This window comes from Carassius carassius, chromosome 14 (assembly GCF_963082965.1).
Source record: "Carassius carassius chromosome 14, fCarCar2.1, whole genome shotgun sequence".
Taxonomy (NCBI): Eukaryota; Metazoa; Chordata; class Actinopteri; order Cypriniformes; family Cyprinidae; genus Carassius; species Carassius carassius.
This window is the reverse complement of record NC_081768.1, coordinates 29,181,914-29,204,487: the sequence shown is the minus strand read 5'-3', so window position 1 is coordinate 29,204,487 and position 22,574 is coordinate 29,181,914. Positions and strand designations below refer to the sequence as shown.

Genomic DNA, 22,574 nt, shown 5'->3' with positions numbered 1-22,574 from the left:
AAAAAAAAAAAAAAAAAAAAAGCATATGGGTTTTGAAAAGCACAAATTATTTAACCTGTTCCCTGGGTAAGACTGGGAAAGACCACTGCTTATTCTCATACAAAAAGGGCAGATGTATCGATACTCAAAACCACAATCAGCAATGCAGCGATTGGCTGGAGGCAAGACAGCAATGTAATAAAATCATGTAATTAAAAAAGACACCTTACGAAAACTTGACAAATTTCTGGACCTGTATAAGGAAACAACCAAGTGAACAAAATTACATAAATATTATAATAGATAATTTAAATGTGCAGTATTTTTAATTTATTTGTATTTTTTGCATGATTCCCAATTATTCATATACACAATTTCTAGTTTTTGTACAGGTTTTACATTGGTATTCAATGTTGTAATTAGCAATTATTTTAATGTTGTCTTTGAAGCGGATTTGTTACGTGACAGCAATAAACAACATTATTATATTATTTTTATTTAATTTGTAAATTATTATTATTTTAAATTATTGTACAAATTATTGTTTAAATATTATTATTATTATTATTATTATTTTGTAATTAGTATTTGATTGAGTTTTAGAACATCACTGATACATTGTAATCAAAAATTGTATTCAACTTACAATTGACATCTTAACATGTATCCCATAGTGATGATACATTTTGAATTAATAATACGATTAAGCAAAAAGGACTTAAATAAATAAAATAAAAATAAAATAAAAAAACACATCAAATGTACATTTTCAACAAGCACCAAGCTCTCATCTGGTAGCAATATATTGTACATATTTTCCCCATTTCGCCACATACTTTTCCACCCTGTCATTGATGTTGAAATAGATTTTTTTCATATGATGCCACTTTTGCCATTTCCGTGCTCCACTCCTGGAAGGAAGGCTCACCTTAGTTCTTCTAGTAGCTCATTCTTCTAGTTTCTCACTATTATTTGTTTTCCTACCATTATTGGTAGGAAAACAAAGGATTTGGGGAAGTCGTGGCCTAGTGGTTAGAGAGTTTGACTCCTAACCCTAGGGTTGTGGGTTCGAATCTCGGGCTGGCAATACCATGACTTAGGTGCCCTTGAGGAAGGCATCGAACCCCCAACTGCTCCCCGGGCGCCGCAGCATAAATGATGCCCACTGCTACGGGTGTGTGTTCACAGTGTGTGTGTTCACTGCTCTGTGTGTGTGCACTTTGGATGGGGTAAATGCAGAGCACGAATTCTGAGTATGGGTCACCATACTTGGCTGAATGTCACGTCACTTTCACTTATACTGGTCTGAATAAAGTCTGCTGCTCTAAAGTTCGATGTTATTTGTGGATCATTCAAAACATTTTTTATTGTTTAAATTATACAAAAAATTGACAGATTTTAAGTATCGATTCTGCTTAAAAAGATGCAATCTAATCATGTTTACATTAAATAAGCCTGCTCCTAACCTTATGGACCTGTTGCTATGACAGCAACTCCGGGATGAGCTTCGAAGAACCAAATCATCCAAGATCAAGCGAAATCGTAAACAATCAAATCCAGCTAATCGAGTTAGCAATGTATGAAGAATGGGCTCCAGTAGTGTGATGTTTTTTCCTCTCATGCTTTTGAGTGACACAGTAGGGCATACATAACAGGAACCATACTGAGCTGTCTCAAGAATAGTTCTTACCTTGTTTGGTCTGCTTGTCTGAAGCACCTTTTTCCAAGCCCTGTTCTCAACAGGCAGTCTTTTTAGAAGTGGCACAAAGGTGAAAGACTTCAGCTTAGTTGCAAATACGGTGGTGACCTGTAAAATAGACATACTATTAAAGTGATTTCTGTGGACACAGAGGAACAGCATGAAGCAAACTAAAACAACAAAGAGCCATCAAGCTTCTGTCTGTGCCAACAAATGATAGAATCAAAACGAGTGCTGTGTACAGATGAGCAGAAATGTTTCATCCTCACACTGTCTGATTGGAGCATTCAGTGTAACATAAACTGTGGTGTCTTCACTCTGAAACATGGATCAAGAGCAGTGATTACAAAATCATGCAGCTGCAATTCACAACCCTTCATTTTGCAATCACGCCTTCTCTGGATTCCAGTTTAATATATTTAGTATACAGAGCTCCTAACCATGAAATATGTGCCTGTCTTGCTAATAGTAATAACATTTTAGAATTGTTTCCCACCTTAAAAATAATGACATAAGAGACCTTGACACTTCAATTCCTACAACATTTGAGGAATTAAAGAATGCTTGCGTAGCATACATGTTCTGTGCATCCAAATTCTAAAATGGCAGAATAGAGTATAACTTTAAAATAAATGTTTTACCTTCTGCTGACTTTAGCACTGCTGTTGACATGAAACGGTTTGAGAATGATAATATGTGGTCTTCCACAGATTGCTTTCAAGCTGTTATATATTCATTGGAATGCGCTAGAAACAGAGGGTCCATTCAGTGTATAAATGTAGGAGTTGGGGACAGCCCTTTCCTGCTCACATTTTTTGAATCTGACAATTAACAATTGTTAGCTTGCTCTCTTGATAGAGAAGTGTTATGTTTGTGATTACTAGCAGATGTCATACCTACCTGATTTGAGCAAATTAAGACACACCTGCTAAACCAATAAGCCCCAAGACGTCGTGGTTGACATTGAATTTATAACAGCTAAGGGGCATTGTTAGGTACGATCCGAAGCAGAGTGCCTAAAACCACCTTAGCTGTTATAAATTCACTGTAAACCAAATAATATTGAAATCCCCAAAACTAAGTAAAACCACAAATGGAAGTATGGATAGCTGTTGTCTGCTATTCCTTCACCATCCATTCTAACATATCAAAGTCTAAGTCAAAGTCATAGTCTGCTTTATTGTCAATTCTTTTACATGTGCAGCACAAATATACAGAAAATTTTTATTGTGTTACTATCAGACCCTAGGTGCATACAGATAAAACTAACAGTAGAGCATGAAATACAGATAATTACAGTTAAATATAAAATATGAAGAAGAAAATAAACCAGCACACGACACATGGCAGATAGAGTGCAAACCAGTGAAATAAACAAATAGCGCAGAAATAGTTTAATGATGTCAGTTCAATGCTGAATAAATTAGTGAGCAGACCAATGCTCCACAAAGTGACTGGTGCGGGTCAGTGTGTGGGAGTTAGTGAGGGGTGGTTTCTGAGGGTCAGAGTTCAGTGGTGCATGGGGCAAAAGAGAGAGAGGGAGCAAGGTCAGGAAGGAATTCAGCTTCTTGACAGTCTGATGAATGAAGCTGCTCTTCAGTCTGCTGGTCCTGGCCTGGAGACTCTGCAGTCTCCTTCCTGATGGCAGCAGACTAAATAAACTGTGTGTAGGGTGGGTGAAATCACCAGCAATGACAAGGGCTTTGCAGGTGAGACGGGTTACATAAATGTCCTGGAAGGAGGGGAGAGAGACACTAACGACACCTGTCTCGCGGCAGGATGCATTGCAGATGCCATACCACACAGTAATGCAGCTCATCAGAATGCTCTTGATGGTGCCTCTGTAGAAGAAGGGGACAGTGCTCTGGCTCTCCTCAGTTTGCGGGGGAATTAGAGACGCTGATGTAATTTCTTGGCCAGTGCTGCGGTGTTGTTGGTCCAAGAGAGGTCCTCTGTGATGAGCACACCCATGGAACTTGGTGTTGCTCACTTTCTCCACAGTCTAACCATTAACGTCAGTTGAGCATGCTGAGAGTACACTCTCCTGAAGTCAACAATCTCCTTCATCTTCTCCACATTCAGAGAGAGATTGTTGTCACTGCACCACCCGGCAAGGGAGTTCACCTCACCCCTGTAGTTTGTCTCATCTCTGTTGCTAATGAGACCCACCAGTCATGTCATCCTCAAACTTAAAGAAGAGGTTGGAGTTGTGTGATGTTGTGCAGTCTTGGGTCAGCAGGATCCAATATGTTTTGGTGCATTTTTGTGAAGCGCTCCTGTTCAAAGACCAAGACGGCAAGTGCATCCTATCTGTTTTCTTTATTTTATAAAACACAACAACACAACATTTTCTTGATATTGTAAGTGCACACAAATAAAAATAGACCCATTACAGTTCCGAACAATGCATTATTCTTACCTTTATGAGCAAAAATGACGTTGTATTTAATTTGTTTCCACTGATGTCCTGAAGCACACTTCAGCTTCAACTCTTCACACAAACAATTGAATATGTGTCTAATATCACACATTTATCTAGATTAAATGTTAAAACTAGCATTGTGATAGCTTTAAGTATTTTATATCTATAGATTTTATTTCTGGCAAGTCGTTATTACAACATCTTATGACATTGTCTCATATGATGCTCATAAATTTCTTCATATTGTGTTATTATCAAATAACACCAAATCAGTAAAAGAATAAAAATTGCATTATGAAATATCTCCATGATTAGCCTGTTTTTGCACTTCCTGTTTTTTCCTGCTTGAGAATTTCTGTCCAATGAAGGAATGATTTTGGCACATGTGTGGTTTTGTTTACAATTTCTGTTTTACTTGCAAAAAAAAGTCAGTGTGAAATCAAACTGCACCAAAAAAAAAAAAAGTCAACATTGTATTTGGTCCGGACCAAAGCAAGTGAACTAGCAGACTTTCCTGGTGTGAATACAACCTTAACCTCACAGTCTATAGACCACCCAAAATCCATTCACTGACTGTCGGATGCATATTTGCGCAGATTACTGCAAATCATTTACTTGATCTGGCAAGGTCTAATTTGTTGGCTGGCTTGTAATGACGCAACATGACCGACTCCAAAATGCTCCCTTTATAATCATTGCCTATAATGTCACAGAGTGGGGTCCCTTGAGCAATTTCACATGGCATTTTGAGCCTGTAGTTCTCCTCTGAGTTTCTGCATAGTAATCTGCACTCCCACAAACCCTCCAATTATAATCAAAGTAGCTGTCACCTACCCCGCTTGTGTAGATGGAATGTTCAAATACAGCCTTTGGATACGAAATATAATATCATTGCATTTAAAATGACTGTTGTTCTCAAAAAAAAAAAAAAATATATATATATATATATATATATATATATATATATATATATATATATTCAGAGTGGCAGAAAATAAAACCTGACGCTTCTTACACGCAAAGTATTTTACTACACGCAAAGTATTTTACTAACTACTGGCTGCAATTTCAGAAACACATCATCCTCTATTGCCGCTGTAATGAATAAGGTATGACAGGATAAATATTTACATTATATATGTATATATATATATATATATATATATATATATATATATATATATATATATATACTATTGTGCATGATAACTCTCTCTCTTCTTTTGGCTTGCTCCCTTTGCCACAGTGGAGTGTTCCACAAAACATGTTTTATGCCAGATTCACTATTGTTCATGATAACAAAAGTGATTTTTCTTTTTTTTTTCTTTTTTTTTGTGCTTTATTCATATCTTCTGTCGCGCAGTCAATGACACTCATCTTTTTTTTTTTTTTTTTCTTTTTTTAAACCAAGACAAAAGAATGAGGTCAAAAAGATACTCCTCTTAAAAAACAGCCATTAATTATCACTTAAAATGCATGGTACATCATATGGCGAGCATACCGAGATAATGGAATTAACTCTTAAATTAGCATATAATATTTGCAATACAAGCTGAAGGCTTAAAAAGAGCTATGAATGCAAAGTGATGCAGCCGCGTGTTGCCTGGCAGTGACTCTCGTCAATTTAAAGGCAATAGGCCTGTGTATCTTCATAACGAAGATCGCTAATTAAGCTTAATTGGAGATTTTCAACCCTCCAGTCAGGAATTAGTCAGAGTGGATAAACTAAATAACAGGAATCAACATGATGCAATATAGAACTTTTGATCATTGTAGGTAATCTCATGCTTAAACAATTAATGATGTTACAAATCAGGACGGCATTTTTACTGAGTTCCTGTGCCTTACTGATAATAAATTACTGCCTTCTCACACTGCCATTTTTTCAATTTACTGATGATGATAAAATAGGTGCATATGCTCATGACACTGGTGATAAGAACAAATAAGCACTCTCTGTTCCAAATGTATGTAGTGTTAAGCCTCAGGTGAGCAGCTTTGATTTTAACTTTGACATTCAACCTTTCCTTCTGTCATGGATGCTGGATAAAAATAGACTTTAAAGACCAGCCATGGGCTTCTTGTCAAAGTGTTTTCTGTTCAAACAGAGAGAGAAAGTGGCACCAAAAATGGATCAGGCTGCTTCTCTTGTTATTTTGAAATTTGAGTTTAGAATTGATTTAATGTTTCCTTGTATGCAAATCAGCAGCTATGGTCACAATGTTATAAAATATTCTCATGTATGACTTTTAGCAGCTGGCTTAATATTTCAGATAACATGACATCATACAGATACATACAGTACATGACGAAACTAGGATACGAGCAACACATCTGCTGCCTATTTCCATCTCTAACTTCCAACAAAAACCATTACAATGAGTAAGTATCACATATATGATACAGCACAACAATATGATGGATATAACTTTGAAAGCACGAAAGAAAACAAAAATTATTAAAATGTAGTTCAATCAAATGATCGTACTCGGTTACTAAACGTAACCTCGGTTCTCTCTAGAAGAGCGAACGAGTACTGCGTCTTAGCTAAGACGCTACGGGAAAAGTCTCTTTTCACGAAATACTGAAGCAAAAAATTATCCTTAATTTTGTATTTTTGTAAAGCGCATTTGCAGCAGTACAGAGCCATAGGCGAGACGGCTCGCTCGCTCATTGGCTTGTTCTGCGGCAACTGCACAGCCTATCGAGCGCAGGCTGATGCAACATCAGACCAATAAGGGCGCTTCGCGCCCTTCTTGCCACTTCCCGCCGAAACGGGTGTGGCCCAACCTATAAAAGGAGCTCGAAAAGGCTGACTCACCTGATTTATTTCATCGCCGAAGCGAACCAGAGTGAATCGTACGCACGGCAGAGAACGCAGTACTCGTTCGCTCTTCTAGAGACAACCGAGGTTACGTTTAGTAACCGAGTACGTTCTCTTACGAGAGCTCTCTCGTACTGCGTCTTAGCTAAGACGCTACGGGAACCCGATGTAAAACGCCGTGCGCTGATAAACCTGAAGCAACGCCCAGGATTTACAGTGCACAGTCACCTGAGGGACTCACAGAGAGTCCGGGACAGAAAAGGGGGAAAGCCCTCCGTCCCATATCTAGCAGCATCCGTAGATGCGGCAATATGACATCACACAGCCGAGGCAAGGCCTGACCAATGTGGCAATGCGGGTCTTACGCAATACTGCCCATATAACAGTCGGCAGCGCATAGCGCTCATGAATTCAGAATTCCCCTCAGGGCCCTGATTCTTCTATACCGACAGCAGCCTTGCTTGCAAGGCGGGAACCTCCAGGTTATAGAACCTGATAAATGTAGACGGCGAGGCCCAACCCGCCGCCATACATATATCCTGCAAGGAGATCCCAGTAGACCACGCCCATGACGAGGCGACGCCTCTTGTGGAGTGTGCTCTGATGCCCAACGGGCACTGAAGGCCCCTGGAAGCGTAAGCTAACACTATGGTGTCAACTATCCATCTGGATAGAGTGTGTCTCGAAACAGCCATTCCTTTGGAACGTCCACCGAACGAGACAACCGAAAGGCAGCAGAGCGAGACACATAAGCTCTTAAAACCCTGACAGGGCAAAGAAGACTCGAGTCTCCATCCTCCCCTGACACCGGCAGGGCAGACAGGGCAATAACCTGAGCCCGAAACGGTATGTTGAGGGATTTCGGCACATAACCGTGCCTAGGTTTGAGTATGACCCTTGAGTCATTGGGCCCAAACTCCAAGCACGACTGGCTCACCGAGAGCGCGTGCAAATCACCCACACGCTTCACAGAAGAGAGAGCCAACAAGAATACTGTCTTGAACGACAGATGCTGAAGGCTAACCGATTGGATAGGCTCAAAAGGGGGACCCTTCAAGGCCTCCAAAACCGCCGCGAGGTCCCACATAGGGACTGACGGAGGTCTGGGAGGATTCAGCCTCCTAGCTCCTCTGAGGAACCGGATGACTAAATCGTTCCTTCCTATTGACTGACCGGACGCCGTTTCAGAAAACGCCGCGATGGCCGCCACATAAACTTTGAGCGTGGATGGGGCTCTGCCCTTATTCAACAGCTCCTGTAGGAAGGAGAGGACCTCCGTCACCTCACAACTAAGGGGTGAATAACCTCGAGCTGTGCACCAGCTGGAGAACACCGCCCACTTCGAGGCATACAGACGTCGTGTCGACGGAGCTCTAGCCTGAGTGATGGTATTTAGCACTCCCACTACGAGATCAGCGGGTAACCGTTGAGTGCCCATACATGGAGGGACCACAACTCCGGTTGAGGGTGAAATGATCCCTCCTCAATGGTACCGGCCATGGGGCGACATCTGCTAATTGCATCAAATCTGGGAACCATGGTTGGTTCTTCCAAAGAGGTGCCACAAGCAGTATTGAACATCTCGTTTCTCTCACCCGTTCTATCACCTGCGGAAGGAGGGAGACGGGAGGGAACGCATAAAGCGGGCAGCACGGCCATTTCCGTGACAGCGCGCTTTCGTTCTTGGAAAAGAACGCGGGGCAGTGAGCGTTTTCGTGGGACGCAAAGAGGTCCACCTCCGCCATGCCAAATTTCTCCCACAACAGCCGAACTGTTTGCGGGTGTAGAGACCATTCGCCCGTAGGGACATTGCCTCTGGACAGCCTGTCTGGACCCAGATTCTGCAGTCCAGGCACATGCACTGCTCTCAGCGAGCGCACGTTGCGTTGAGCCCAAATCAGGAGGCGTTCCGTCAGCCTGTACAGGTTTCGGGACCCGAGACCGCCCTGGCGATTTATGTAGGACACCACGGACATGTTGTTCGAACGGACTACGATGTGGTGATCCTTGATATGGGGACAAAAGCGCGTTCTCCACTGCCAGCATTTCCAGGCAGTTGATATGATGGAGCTTTTCCCGTTCTGACCATAGGCCAAAGGACGGTCTGCCTTCGAGCAGCGCTCCCCATCCCGAAGTGGAGGCGTCTGTCAACACCATTTTCACACTCGGGGAAGTCCCCAGGCTTACACCTGATCGGTACCAGCCGTTCGCTGTCCAAGGTGCTAGAGCCGCAACACAGCTCTGATCGACCTTGAAATGCAGCCGGCCAGACGCCCATGCTCTGCGCGGCACCCGAGCCTTCAGCCAGAACTGCAGGGGGCGCATGCGGAGCAGGCCCAGCCGCAGAACCGGAGATGCTGAGGCCATGAGACCCAGCATCTTTTGACAGTGTTTGAGCGACACAGTAGCGCCGCAGCGGAAAGAACTCGCTGCGCGCTGAATGCCCATCGTGCGCTGTGGTGACAGTCGCGCCGTCATGGAACACGAGTTCAGAACTATACCCAGAAACAGGATCGTCTGACTGGGGTTCAGCGAACTCTTCGCCCAATTGACACTGAGGCCGAGCTTCTCGAGGTGATCGAGTAAAACGGCCCTGTGGTCCACAAGCTCCGCTCGTGATTGGGCCAGAACCAGCCAGTCGTCCAAATAATTCAGCACTCGTATGCCTCTGAGTCTGAGAGGAGCGAGCGCTGCATCCATGCACCTTGTAAACGTACGAGGAGCTACGGACAAGCCGAATGGCAGGACTGCAAACTGGTATGCCTGGCCCTCGAAGGCGAATCTCAAAAACCGCCTGTGGTTTGACGCTATCTGTATTTGAAAATACGCGTCCTTCAGATCTATTGACATGAACCAGTCCCCTCCGCAAATCTGCGCGAGGAGCTTCCTGGTCGTGAGCATTTTGAAACTGCGTTTCATCAATGCCTTGTTCAGCTGTCTTAGATCCAGTATGGGCCTGAGACCCCCGTCTCTCTTGGGCACCAGAAAGTATCTGCTGTACAGTCCCCCCTCGCTTTGAGCTTGAGACACAGGCTCTACAGCCCCTTTGCTCAACAGTTTTGATATTTCGGCCCGAAGTATGTGTGCTACTTCTGTTTTGACCGTAGTTTCGACGCGCGCTGAGAAGCGCGGTGGGCGTCGAGAAAACTGTAGCGAGTAGCCTCTCTTTATAATGCCTAGCACCCAATCCAAAACCCCTGGAAGCGCTGACCATGCATCTGCATGAATGGCTAAGGGCTGGATGTGACACGCGCTCTGTTGACTGGGCAACGGCGGCGCTCGAGTGTGCTGCGCATCTGAGGCGGGGAGCGCGCTGATCACAGCGGGCAGATCGCTCATCCTCGACCCCGTTCCGGCGCTTAACCGACTGGAGGGAGGCTGAGCGGGTCCCGTGGGACTCAATATATCTGCGAGTAACCGTGGGCTGCATGTGTGCACTTTTACCACTTCCAACTCGCCGTCTGCCTGTGCAGAATGTACGTGCACGGGCCTCGTTTTTACAGAAGCCCCGCGCCGTAAGTGACATAGTGTATGTGGGCACTGGGAAGTGGGCACGTTTACTATGCGGCGCGCTCGACCGATCTGTGTCAATCTTATGTGCGTCAGCCCTGTGTGCAGGGCTGTGCTTACATGCGGGGATGGGCACTGGGTAGTGGGCATCGTCACTGCATTTAAAGCACCATCGGCCGTGGCCGGACGAGCGTGCACGGGTTTCGTTTTTACAGAAACCACATGACGCGTGTGACATAGTAATTGTGGGCACTGGGTAGTGGGCATCGTCACTGCATTTATAGCACCATCGGCCGTGGCCGGAACACCAGAAAAAACACTGTTTTTGTGAAACATCTGGGTAGCCGTGATAACGGCTTTTGTGTGCAGGCAAGCGGGCACTCGTGCAGGCTTGCGCATTGCAGAAGACACTGAGGCAGTCGCAACTCTTGGAACTGCAACAGCGGCGCGCTTGGGTGAGAGCTCGGCCGCAGCGGAACTCGAACACCGGTGCTTTCCCAGCAGTGCTAGGATGCTTTCGGGGCTTCTGGCTTCACCGCAATCCTCTGCCGCGGCTCCCGCGGCGCGGGGCGACGGCTCGAAGAGCGAGAACGGGGTCCCGAGCTGCGTTGCTGACGCTGTCGTGATGGCGCAGCAGGAGGCGGTGGGCGTGACTGAGAGCTCTGTGGGGCTGGTCTAGAGCGGCTAGCTGCAGAACTGGAGCGCTTTGGCAAGAAGTGCTTGAACGCCTGTGAAGCTTTCTGGTCCTCGGCGAATCTCTCCACAAACTCGTTGACGGAAGATCCAAAGAGGCCGGCAGGAGTTAGCGGAGCGTCAAGAAACGCAGCGCGCTCAGACTCCTTGATGTCAGAAAGCGTCAGCCACAAATGCCTCTCAGCCACCGTAGCGGAAGCCATAACCCGTCCCATGGCCTGTGCAGCGGACTTAGTATCGCGGAGGGAGAAATCCGAAGCACTCCTCAGATCCGCGAGACAGATCGCTTCAGGTCCCATCTCATCCAGCTTGCGGAGAAGATCGCCTTGGAAAATCTGTAGCGTCGCCATGGTGTGTAACGCGGACGCAGCCTGCCCAGCAGCAGAGAATATCCGTGCGAGCAGCGATGACGTCATGCGGCAGGCTTTGGATGGCAACGCCGCCTTAGTCCGCCGTCCAGCAGAGGGCGGGCAAAGGTGCGCTGCTATAGCCTGTTCCACCGGCGGAAGTGACGGGTAGGCTCTGTTCTTAGCACCGTCCAGTGTGGAGAATGCTGACGAAACAGATGAGCGGATTCTCGCCGAGAATGGAGCGTCCCAAGCCTTCGCCACTTCTTCGTGAAGCTCAGGAAGAAAAGGGGCGTGTTTTGAGCTTGAGGAAGAGCGCTCATCCGGAAGATAGCTACCATCCAGCCGGGAACGTGAAGGGGCGCTGGTGCAGACCACTCGAGGCCGAGGCTCGCCGCGGCCAACGAGAGTACACGCATCAGCTCCTTATCGATATCCCCCCGTCTGCTGGGCCTCTGAGCAGCGGGCGCGAGATCCACGTAGCTCGCCCAACCCTCACTGCCCGAAGCAAGCAGAGAGCACGTGTCTTCTTCCTCCGACGCGGGCCTGAGATCCACTTCCTCCGATGACGCGTCGGCAAGCAGCGGACGCTGAGCATCGGGAAGCGATGCAGGGGAGACCGGCGAAGCGGAGGGAACCGGCGAGCTCGGCCGAGCTGGAGGCGGTTCTGGTAGGCGCTGCGAGCGGCGCTTCTTACGGCGCTGCGGCGCAGCGGATGATGCAGGCTTCGAGAAGGATGCCAGGCGAGTCCTCAGAGTCACCATAGGCATCAACTCGCATTGAGGACATCCGCCATCAGCGAGCGCGAGCGCTGCATGGTCTTCACCCAGACAGGAGACGCAGATGACATGACGATCTCCTTCACTGAGCGGGGTTCTGCACGAGCCGCACGAAGGCATCTTTAAAAAGACGCAGCTCTTTTGTGAATGTGCGTCGCAGGGCGAACACACACGCAGAATATCACAGAACAAGGATTATAAAGGATATGGGCGCCGGATAGCGCAGCAGGAACGGCAGTGGAAGGCGGCGGTGCCAGCGGCTTCAGGATGGCTCGTCCTGCTGATATGCTCTTCCAGACGGCGCTTGCTTCCTCGTGATCCAGCGATGCGTGAGCTTCGCTGAAGAGATGAAAAATCAGGTGAGTCAGCCTTTTCGAGCTCCTTTTATAGGTTGGGCCACACCCGTTTCGGCGGGAAGTGGCAAGAAGGGCGCGAAGCGCCCTTATTGGTCTGATGTTGCATCAGCCTGCGCTCGATAGGCTGTGCAGTTGCCGCAGAACAAGCCAATGAGCGAGCGAGCCGTCTCGCCTATGGCTGTGTACTGCTGCAAATGCGCTTTACAAAAATACAAAATTAAGGATAATTTTTTGCTTCAGTATTTCGTGAAAAGAGACTTTTCCCGTAGCGTCTTAGCTAAGACGCAGTACGAGAGAGCTCTCGTAAGAGAACACTAAAATTACAGTGTAACTTAATACCACCTGCACATTAATAGCACATAGCAAGTCATGGTTTTGTCCAAAAGAATCAAGGTTTTGCCAGTAGATGCACTGAGACCATTCTTCTGCCAAAAACACTTTTCTCCATTAATAGTCTGACAAAAGTAGCCATGTTTGTTAATTGTTTTTTGTGAGCAATACATAGTGAAGATTTTAATTTACCCCTTTACGTTACATTTAGTAATTTAGCAGACACTTTTATCCAAAGCGACTTACAAGTGAGGACAATGGAAGCAATCAAAATCAACAAAAGAGCAACGATGCGCAAGTGCTATAACAAGTCTCAGTTAGCCTAACACAGCTATATATAGCAAATAAAAAGAAAACGGATAGAATAGAAAAGGAATAGAGAAACTTGTTAGAGTCCTTTTTTTCTTTTTTTTAATTGCATAATAAATAAAAATAAAACAAATAGACATAATACAAAAGGAACAGAAAGCTAGTGTTAGTTTAGTTAGATCGTTTTTTTTTTTTTTTTTTTTTTTTTAAACAAGTTAGTAAATGAATGTGCAAGTCTAAAAGGGGCAAGTATTTTTTTTTTAAGAATAGAATTAGAATATAAAGTGCTAAAGTTTGAGATAGAAGAGATGTGTTTTAGCAGATTCTTGAAGATGAAAGTATTTTCATTATTCTTTTACCATTTTACTAGTTTTTGACTGTTTACTGTTCTCTTAAAAATCCATGTTTCTCCTATACCTCCTACAAATGCAAAAAAATCCATATGCCTCCCATGTATCTCACCCTAACTGTGTTTGCCTCATTTCGTGAGATCATTAAATAAAGATTTATTATTATATATATATATTTGTTATAATCACTATATATAACCTTTTCCACAATCACCCTTAGCACACATACACTGCAGTGTAACCACAGTGACAGTGAGAGCCACAAACAAACACAAGCAGTCAAATGGCTCAGAAAGCATTTCCTACTCACCTATAAAATCTCACTCGCTCTCTTTTGCTCTCTGTAGTCCACAGTGTTATGCGGATCATACCGTTCCTTACGGCTCAAATTTCCAGTCTGTACCCACGCAAGGGGTGTGTTTGTCCCAGGCTGTTTCCTAGCATAGTGTTCCAGAACACAGAACTCAAATCCAGCATCTCCTTGATTAGCAGTTCAACAAAACATGAAGACCCAATGCACTCAATACTGGGCAACTTTCACTGCTTAAATTAAAAGTTTTCTTAAAAATAATAATAATAATCAAAAGGGATAAAACCTGTTCTGAGCTCAGTGGCTTTAGAGCTGTACAGCTGTGAACAGTTGCTTCAGCTGTTTAGACTAGTTTTAAAATTTAGTCATCTATTTTTTATTTTTGTATTTGGTCACACTTTAGTTTGGGATCCAATTCTCACTATTAACTCACTCTTAACTATCACCTTTGTCTCAATAAACTCCTAATTTGCTGCTTGTAAGGTAGTTGTTGAGTTTAGGTATTGGATGGATGAAGGAATCTAAAATAACTAATATCATGCAGAATAACACAGTAATATGTGCTTTATAAGCACTAAAGAACATGCAATATGCTAGTAATATGCATGCTAATAAGTGACTAGTTAACAGTGAGAACTAGTCCCTAAACTAAAGTGTTAACTTTTCATTTGTTCTTCAAGACTGGTCTTTTTGATGTCAGTTACATAAAAAGGCAGACTGGTCTAATTTGAATTGGAAAAGTAAGAGTGTTTACCACTTGTTTAACTGCTGTTTGTTGGTAAAATGAGTTCTTAAGTCACAGGCCTAATATAGTGGTCATGTTTATGCAACTTGCACTGTGTTTACAGCCCAGTTTTAGTTTAGCAAGTAACAATTTGGCCGTCACAACAATAATGCTGAATTGACCTTCAATTGTATTTCCACAGTAATCCTGTAAACTTAAATATGCAGGCCAGTTCTTTTCCCAAGACATTTGACATCTGAGTATAAAACACAGCTGACGCTTTAGTCAGAGTTATTTACAGCAAAACGAGACTTTGCTTCACTTCACTGAGAAACATGAATCAGTATATTAAAAGAAAGCGTTATCTTTCAATGGTTTCCTTCACAAGCTATACACAGATTCAACTTTACAGCAAACAAATGGAGGTTGTCTTGTGCTGTCTAATCCCTCTTTTACAGCCAACCTTCATTATCAGTGTACAACCCGAATTCCGGAAAAGTTGGGACGTTTTTTAAATTTTAATAAAATGAAAACTAAAAGACTTTCAAATCACATGAGCCAATATTTAATTCACAATAGAACATAGATAACATAGCAAATGTTTAAACTGAGAAAGTTTACAATTTTATGCACAAAATGAGCTCATTTCAATTTTGATTTCTGCTACAGGTCTCAAAATAGTTGGGACGGGGCATGTTTACCATGGTGTAGCATCTCCTTTTCTTTTCAAAACAGTTTGAAGACGTCTGGGCATTGAGGCTATGAGTTGCTGGAGTTTTGCTGTTGGAATTTGGTCCCATTCTTGCCTTATATAGATTTCCAGCTGCTGAAGAGTTCGTGGTCGTCTTTGACGTATTTTTCGTTTAATGATGCGCCAAATGTTCTCTATAGGTGAAAGATCTGGACTGCAGGCAGGCCAGGTTAGCACCCGGACTCTTCTACGACGAAGCCATGCTGTTGTTATAGCTGCAGTATGTGGTTTTGCATTGTCCTGCTGATATAAACAAGGCCTTCCCTAAAATAGACGTTGCTTGGAGGGAAGCATATGTTGCTCTAAAACCTTTATATACCTTTCAGCATTCACAGAGCCTTCCAAAACATGCAAGCTGCCCATACCGTATGCACTTATGCACCCCCATACCATCAGAGATGCTGGCTTTTGAACTGAACGCTGATAACATGCTGGAAGGTCTCCCTCCTCTTTAGCCCGGAGGACACGGCGTCCGTGATTTCCAACAAGAATGTCAAATTTGGACTCGTCTGACCATAAAACACTATTCCACTTTGAAATAGTCCATTTTAAATGAGCCTTGGCCCACAGGAAACGACGGCGCTTCTGGACCATGTTCACATATGGCTTCCTTTTTGCATGATAGAGCTTTAGTTGGCATCTGCTGATGGCACGGCGGATTGTGTTTACCGACAGTGGTTTCTGAAAGTATTCCTGGGCCCATTTAGTAATGTCATTGACACAATCATGCCGATGAGTGATGCAGTGTCGTCTGAGAGCCCGAAGACCACGGGCATCCAATAAAGGTCTCCGGCCTTGTCCCTTACGCACAGAGATTTCTCCAGTTTCTCTGAATCTTTTGATGATGTTATGCACTGTAGATGATAAGATTTGCGAAGCCTTTGCAATTTGACGTTGAGGAACATTGTTTTTAAAGTTTTCCACAATTTTTTTACGCAGTCTTTCACAGATTGGAGAGCCTCTGCCCATCTTTACTTCTGAGAGACTCTGCTTCTCTAAGACAAAGCTTTTATAGCTAATCATGTTACAGACCTGATATCAATTAACATTGCCTGGTATCAGACTTATTTTTTGTGAACTTGACTTGATTTGTTGAAGTTTGGCACTGGTTACAGCCATACAGGAAAACATATGTGCACTGTATGATGGTAAAGCACCCATGGCCATTCACTGTTTTTGTTGCATAGGAACATTCTGTCTTGTCTACTTGTTAGAAGTTACTTTTTAGAAATATGGCAATGGATTTTGCACTTAATTCACTATGTATTGTACCTAACAATGCACTTTAGAGCATTTTGAGTTGGTGCTGTGTCCCAGATTCGAGTGAGGTTTAGGGGGGTCTTTTTCAAACATCATTCAGAGTGGTGCAAGTAGGGCCAGTTACATATACACACAATAGACTTTCTACTAAAAGTGCGTAACTTTGCAACAACATGTCAACTAGCAGTTATTAGAGTATCAGTGGATTGTCTGCTTATTTTCTTCTAAAATTTGTTGGGTTTTTTTGCACAAAGTCTTGAAATAGTCTTGCAAGTCTGGCAAAAGTCTGGCAAGAATCCAGTCCAGTAATTATTTTATTTTCTTATTACAGAAAATAACATAAAGGAGCTTCAGGTAGGTTGGCACTGGGTTCATTACTGGCTTATTTCCTAATATGTTGTATTCACAACATACTTGGCTGTATGTCGTATCACTTTCAAAAACCTATGAATGCTTAAAAGACTCAAATCTGTTGAGCTCAGGGCAGGTTTTACAAGTCACCCTACTAGTAACATTCATGTGTTAACAGGACACTACATGTTCTAAATATAAAAATGTGTGCAGTAGAGAGTTAACGTCTTATTTTAACTATTTATTGTGATTACACTGACCTTTTGAAGCTAATAACTAGTCTTGTTATCAGTTTTCACTGTAAATAACTATCTATTTTCATTCCCTGCTGTCTGAATTTCACTTTGGAATTACCATAGGCAGTAGGTACTTATCCAATGTCTGATTCAGATGTTGCTGTCTTGAGAGGAGCTTTGCAGTCAGTGCAGGATAAACAAAAACAGAATGCCTTTGGCAGAAGACTCAAGCCATGTTTTGAATGCCAGTGAGTTAAGTTTGCGTAAATGCTAGTGTGTCAGCTGGGTTTTAAAATCCACATGTGGGTGTGTCATTTGGTTTTAGAAGAAACCCAATATCCCTCTCACTTTAGCGAGCACACCCCTGTCGCTTCCAGCTCGCCTTTGCCCGCAGCTCAAAGAGTCCAAAGACTGTCAAGGGCCTGTGGGTTTTGCCATATGATAAGAGACTGCATCAAAGCTGGGAAACACTAGCAGGATTCTATTTACAATGCTCATAGAGGCAGTTCTGCATCGTCCCTGGCATTCTACTGCTGTAACCCTTTCAAATGCATCCCTTTGCAACGAGAAATTGGCTGAAAACTCAGCTGCCATTACACTATAACACATAATTGATTGTGTATGGTTGTAAACTTTTTTCACTGCAACCTGTCCTGTTATTTGTTACGAATTAAAATTGGCACTAAACATACAGTAAAAGGCATCCCGCATAATGCCTTATAGATAAATATAGCTTATTCAACACCACACACGCGAGGCAGAGCCAACACAAGGCGTTAGGTACACAACACGCACGTAACACTCCCTGGCCCTGGGAGAATTGCTAATAAGACTCAGTCAAGCAAATTATTATTTATACAGTTAAATTATTTTGTGATAAATATTATACGTCCCACTGTGCAAACATACAGACACTGCCCTTATTAATTTAAATATTCTAAAAATACAGTATATGTGTTATATATTAGATTGTATTAAGCATAATCTTAAATAAGATTAAGATCCCAAAACTCAAATAAATGGTTTGGTTAGTGCTGAGAAATTAGTAATGACTAATTTCACATATTTACATATAGCCATGACATACTCATTGTGTTGAAATATTGTTTCATTCCTGTACACCTGTTGTCTTGCTAACCATGAACTTTTCAGCAGCAAATATTTCAACATTTGTTTTTCCATCTTCATTGACAATGACCCTGTTCTGCCCCCAAACATATGTTGAAATTAAAGTCTAATTCAACTCAGCTACAAACTTCATACAGCAAAAGAAAAACTTTTCAGGTTAAATGAAGTCACTGTCAGGGCTGAAGGAGGAAACCCACACACTAATTCCCTTGCTGTAGCCACTCGTGTTTCCATTCTATAGCCTGGGGCTTTTCGGCCATTTGGTAACTTACCTTTCCCAAGGTCCTGTGTGGTTTTTCCAAAGCCATGTGTGTGCTTGTACTGAAAGCTTCAAGCTTGAATGGATGTATAGAGAGTGCTATACTGGCATTCACATGCCCTCCGTGTTCAGCTTGACATGAGTGAGAGTGTGTAGTGTTGTGATAACTCTTGAGTGCTGTAAGCTTCCATATATAGAGCCAAGAAAGACTCAAATAGACTGCAGACAGCAGGGAGCACATGACAACAATTACAGCCAAAACATTGCTGTTCATAATGACTGGACAGTCTTACTAGAAGTACCATAGATGGGATCATTTACCTCTGATGCTTTTTCACTATGGTTAATAAAATGTTAATGTGTGCAGCTAGTTGTAAGAATGTGTAACTGAGGTTTTGTCAAAGTGATTTTTTAAAATTATTATTATAATTATTATTATATTTACCAAACATTTGGCCATGGCAATTTTTTTAATATATGTATATATATATATATATATATATATATATATACAGTTCTTTCTGGTCCTTGAATCTGATTGGCTGACAGCCTTTTCCAAGAGTGTGCTATTTGATATTAGAACTCTAACAGAGTTTGTATCACTCTGCTTGTTGTATTTATCAGAATGTGTGTCATTTCGGAGGACCAAAACCACTATTATTTTATAAGTAGTAAAACGGAATTTAGTTTTAAGAGGGTTTTTTTAGTTGAGAATGTGGTTATTTTAGTTACTTAAAATTCAAATATGCTGTTTGTTAATAAAGACAACATCTATTTAAAAATTTGTTTGAACTTTTTGGAGATTTGAGTTTAAGGAGGTCAGTGGCCATACAGCAATCAAAAGCCCTCCAAAGAGCAGCCTTACCTCAGCCAAATTTTCTGAAATTTGCCAATGGTTCTGATGTCCCTATAGTGGTTAAACATGATAAATATTTTGTTTTGGGTAAAATTTTATATTTCATGTAACTTTAATGCTGTATATCAGAACGCTGCCTTTGTACTTTTGACTGAATTTCTTAGCAACTTTGTAGCAACTATTGTGTAGGAATGAAACAAAGGAGCGCAGAGATGCAGGAGATCCAGAAGCATAATAAACTTTATTTTCTTCAACATGAGGGCAAACACACGTATCACATTGAGATGACATTAAAGACCCGACAGTGTCAGACTGAACCGTCTAAAACTTAAATACACAGGGAAATTAAGATAATTAACTAGACACACCTGGAACAAATGATAATAATTTAACATGAGGGAAAACAGGGTCATGGAGCACATGAGGGGAGGAAAACACAAAACACAGAAACACAGGGCTGACATTGCTCCCCTCTCCTGGAAAGAGGGGGTGGGTGCTCTGGAGGCCTCTTAGGACTGGCTTACAGGGACAGACAGCCTCTAGGATGGTACCCGTTCCAGGACACATGGCAGATCAGGCAGACTAAAGAGCCATGACGGAACAGGCAGCTCGGGGAACAATGCTGGATCAGGCAGTTCAGGAGGCCATGGCGGAGCCGACAGTTCAGGAAATCATGGCGGAGCAGACAGTTCAGGAGACCATGGCGGAGCAGACAGTTCAGGAGATCATGGCAGAGCAGACAGTTCAGGAGATCATGGCAGATCAGACAGTTCAAGTGGCCATGGCGGATCAGACAGTTCAGGAGACCATTTCAGAGCAAACAGTTCAGGATGCCATGGTGGAGCAGGCAGCTTGGGGAGCCATGGCGAAGCAGATAGTTCAGGAGGCCATGGCAGAGCAGCCCCCGAGGCAGTGGCCCTCAGTCCGGCCTCTAGGGCTGGTGCCCTATAACACAAATCACCCCCCCCCCCCCCCCCCAAAAACACTTGGGAAAAATTGCATCAACTAAGGTGCTCCATGGGTCTAACTCAGGAACTGGGGACCTCCTTATACTGGACTTGGGGACTGGAGCTCTCCTAGGGCTGAACGTGGGAACTGGAGCCCTCTCTAGGCTAGACTTGGGTACAGGACCTCTATCTGGGCTAAACTCTGGGACTGGAGCGCTCGCTGAACTAAACTCTGGGACTGGAGCTCTCTCTGAGCTAAACTCAGGGACAGGACCCCTCGGTGGGCTAAACTCGGGACCAGGAGCTCTATGTGGGCTAAACTCTGGGGCTGGAGCAAACACTGGAGCGAGCTCTGGGGCTGGAGCCAACTCCCTTGTGAGCTCTGGGGCTGGAGCTGACACTGGAGCGGACCTAGGGGATAGAGCCAACAGACTTTCCTGCTCAGATTCCTCATTTGGTCAGGGGTAAAAGGCATGGTCGGTGGGCTTGACAGTGGAACGACTGAGGAGTTTCAGAGGGTATGGGGGTATTTGGGGTAGGACAGGCAGTCCGAGCCGTTGATGCGGTATGTGGGGCTTTCTGGCCTGGGTGGGCTAGCATGACATGGCGTGCTTCAGAGGGGGCTGGACCACTAGTCTGAATAGACTGAAACTATTCCTTCATTTCTTCAAATTCCAAATTTGGAACTGTTTCAAATAAAGAACGAGATTAATCAGTTCGTGGGGACGCAGACGATCCAGAAGCATAATCCACTTTTTTTTCTTCAACACAAGGGAACACACACGTATCACATGGAGATGACATTTAAGACTCAACAGAGACAGACTGAACCGACTAAAACTTAAGTACACAGGAAAACGGGAAACGAGTATAATTACCTAGACACACCTGAAACACAGAAACACAGAAACACAGGGTTGACACTTTTATGGTTGAATTTTTATTTATTAAATATTTTTATCCAATAAATAATATTCAATATTAATATGAGTACGAGTAGTATTTCATATTGGGAAACAGAGTGTGTGTTTGTGATGGTGATTTTAGTTACACTTTTAGATGGCAACAAGAAACTGTTTTTATGAATAAGTCACCAGTAAAAATATTTATATTGATAGAGACTGAAAAGCTTTTGTAAACAAGGAAGGTTTTTTTTTTTCTTTTTTACTACTTTCCCAGACCCAGCCAACAAATGTACTAAACAGTGCTGTCATCAGAAATCACCCTTAACAGATAAAAAGATAGTATGACAATACTTTTTTTTAGATAATGCTTTCCTCAGTGGATATTCAAACTAATGTTTTATTGTGAATATGAGATTGAGCTGAAGAATGAATGCTGTATCAGATGCAGGTAATCACATTCGATCAGTCATCTCTCTCTCATAATACTCTACTATACATAATATAGTATATATAGTATATAATATAGGACTTACGGCTTTGATAATGTGTACATCGTTTTGTCTGACTGTACATGTACTGGCAGCATGCAGCACCTGCGACCACTAAATTACATGACTTCAACTTGGACCACTAAATCAATAGACTGCTATTGTTATGCAAGTATGAGGGATAGATTATAATTTATTGTACAGGTCATTTCTCTTACAGAAAACCCAGGAGGCAGAGGAGTAATAGAAATATATTTTTATTGAAGGCACAAGCAGAGGAGCGGGTAGTGCTGGGTAGGGTGATGAATGGTAGTGATGAATGGATCCGTGATAGCTGGGTGAAGACGTCAGAGGAGGGAGGTGTACCACACACACGCACGATGGAGACTTGGATCTTTGGGGGATCGCTGGAGAGAGGTAAGTAGAGGTAGATTTAGTCCTTAGCGTTAGCATACAGGTAAGACCTTGTCGCGAACGAGACCAGACGCTGACTGAGTGCGTTTGTGTGGTATTTATAGTGCTGATGTGAATGGGTTGTGATGAGGGTGAGGTGGAAGTGATTAGTATTCCGGTGAGGGCATGCGCTGTGAGTGAGTGGAGGTGGAACCTGGCGTGTTTGTAACAATTTCAAGAGTGATAAATAAAGTGATAGAAAATATGTATTTTCATGCATTTTAAATTTTTACAAATGTGGAAACCACTCATTGCATCACACCATCTCCTGACTGCATTATTATTAGTAAAATAGGGGCTTTATGGAG

The 22,574-nt window shown here is 43.2% G+C and overlaps 1 protein-coding gene across 1 annotated transcript in view; it reads right to left on the bottom strand.

Moving 5' to 3' along the window:
- mlip (muscular LMNA-interacting protein) overlaps positions 1–18,786 on the bottom strand; it is a 69,646-nt gene extending 50,860 nt beyond the window's left edge. Inside the window, exons 1-2 of the mRNA XM_059566819.1 lie at positions 18,631–18,786; positions 1,670–1,786 (exon numbers count right to left, since the gene is read on the bottom strand). Of these exons, the coding sequence (XP_059422802.1) occupies positions 1,670–1,786; positions 18,631–18,666 (153 nt within the window). The 5' untranslated portion in view covers positions 18,667–18,786. The remainder of the gene's footprint in view (positions 1–1,669; positions 1,787–18,630) is intronic.
- Positions 18,787–22,574: the final 3,788 nt, after the last annotated feature.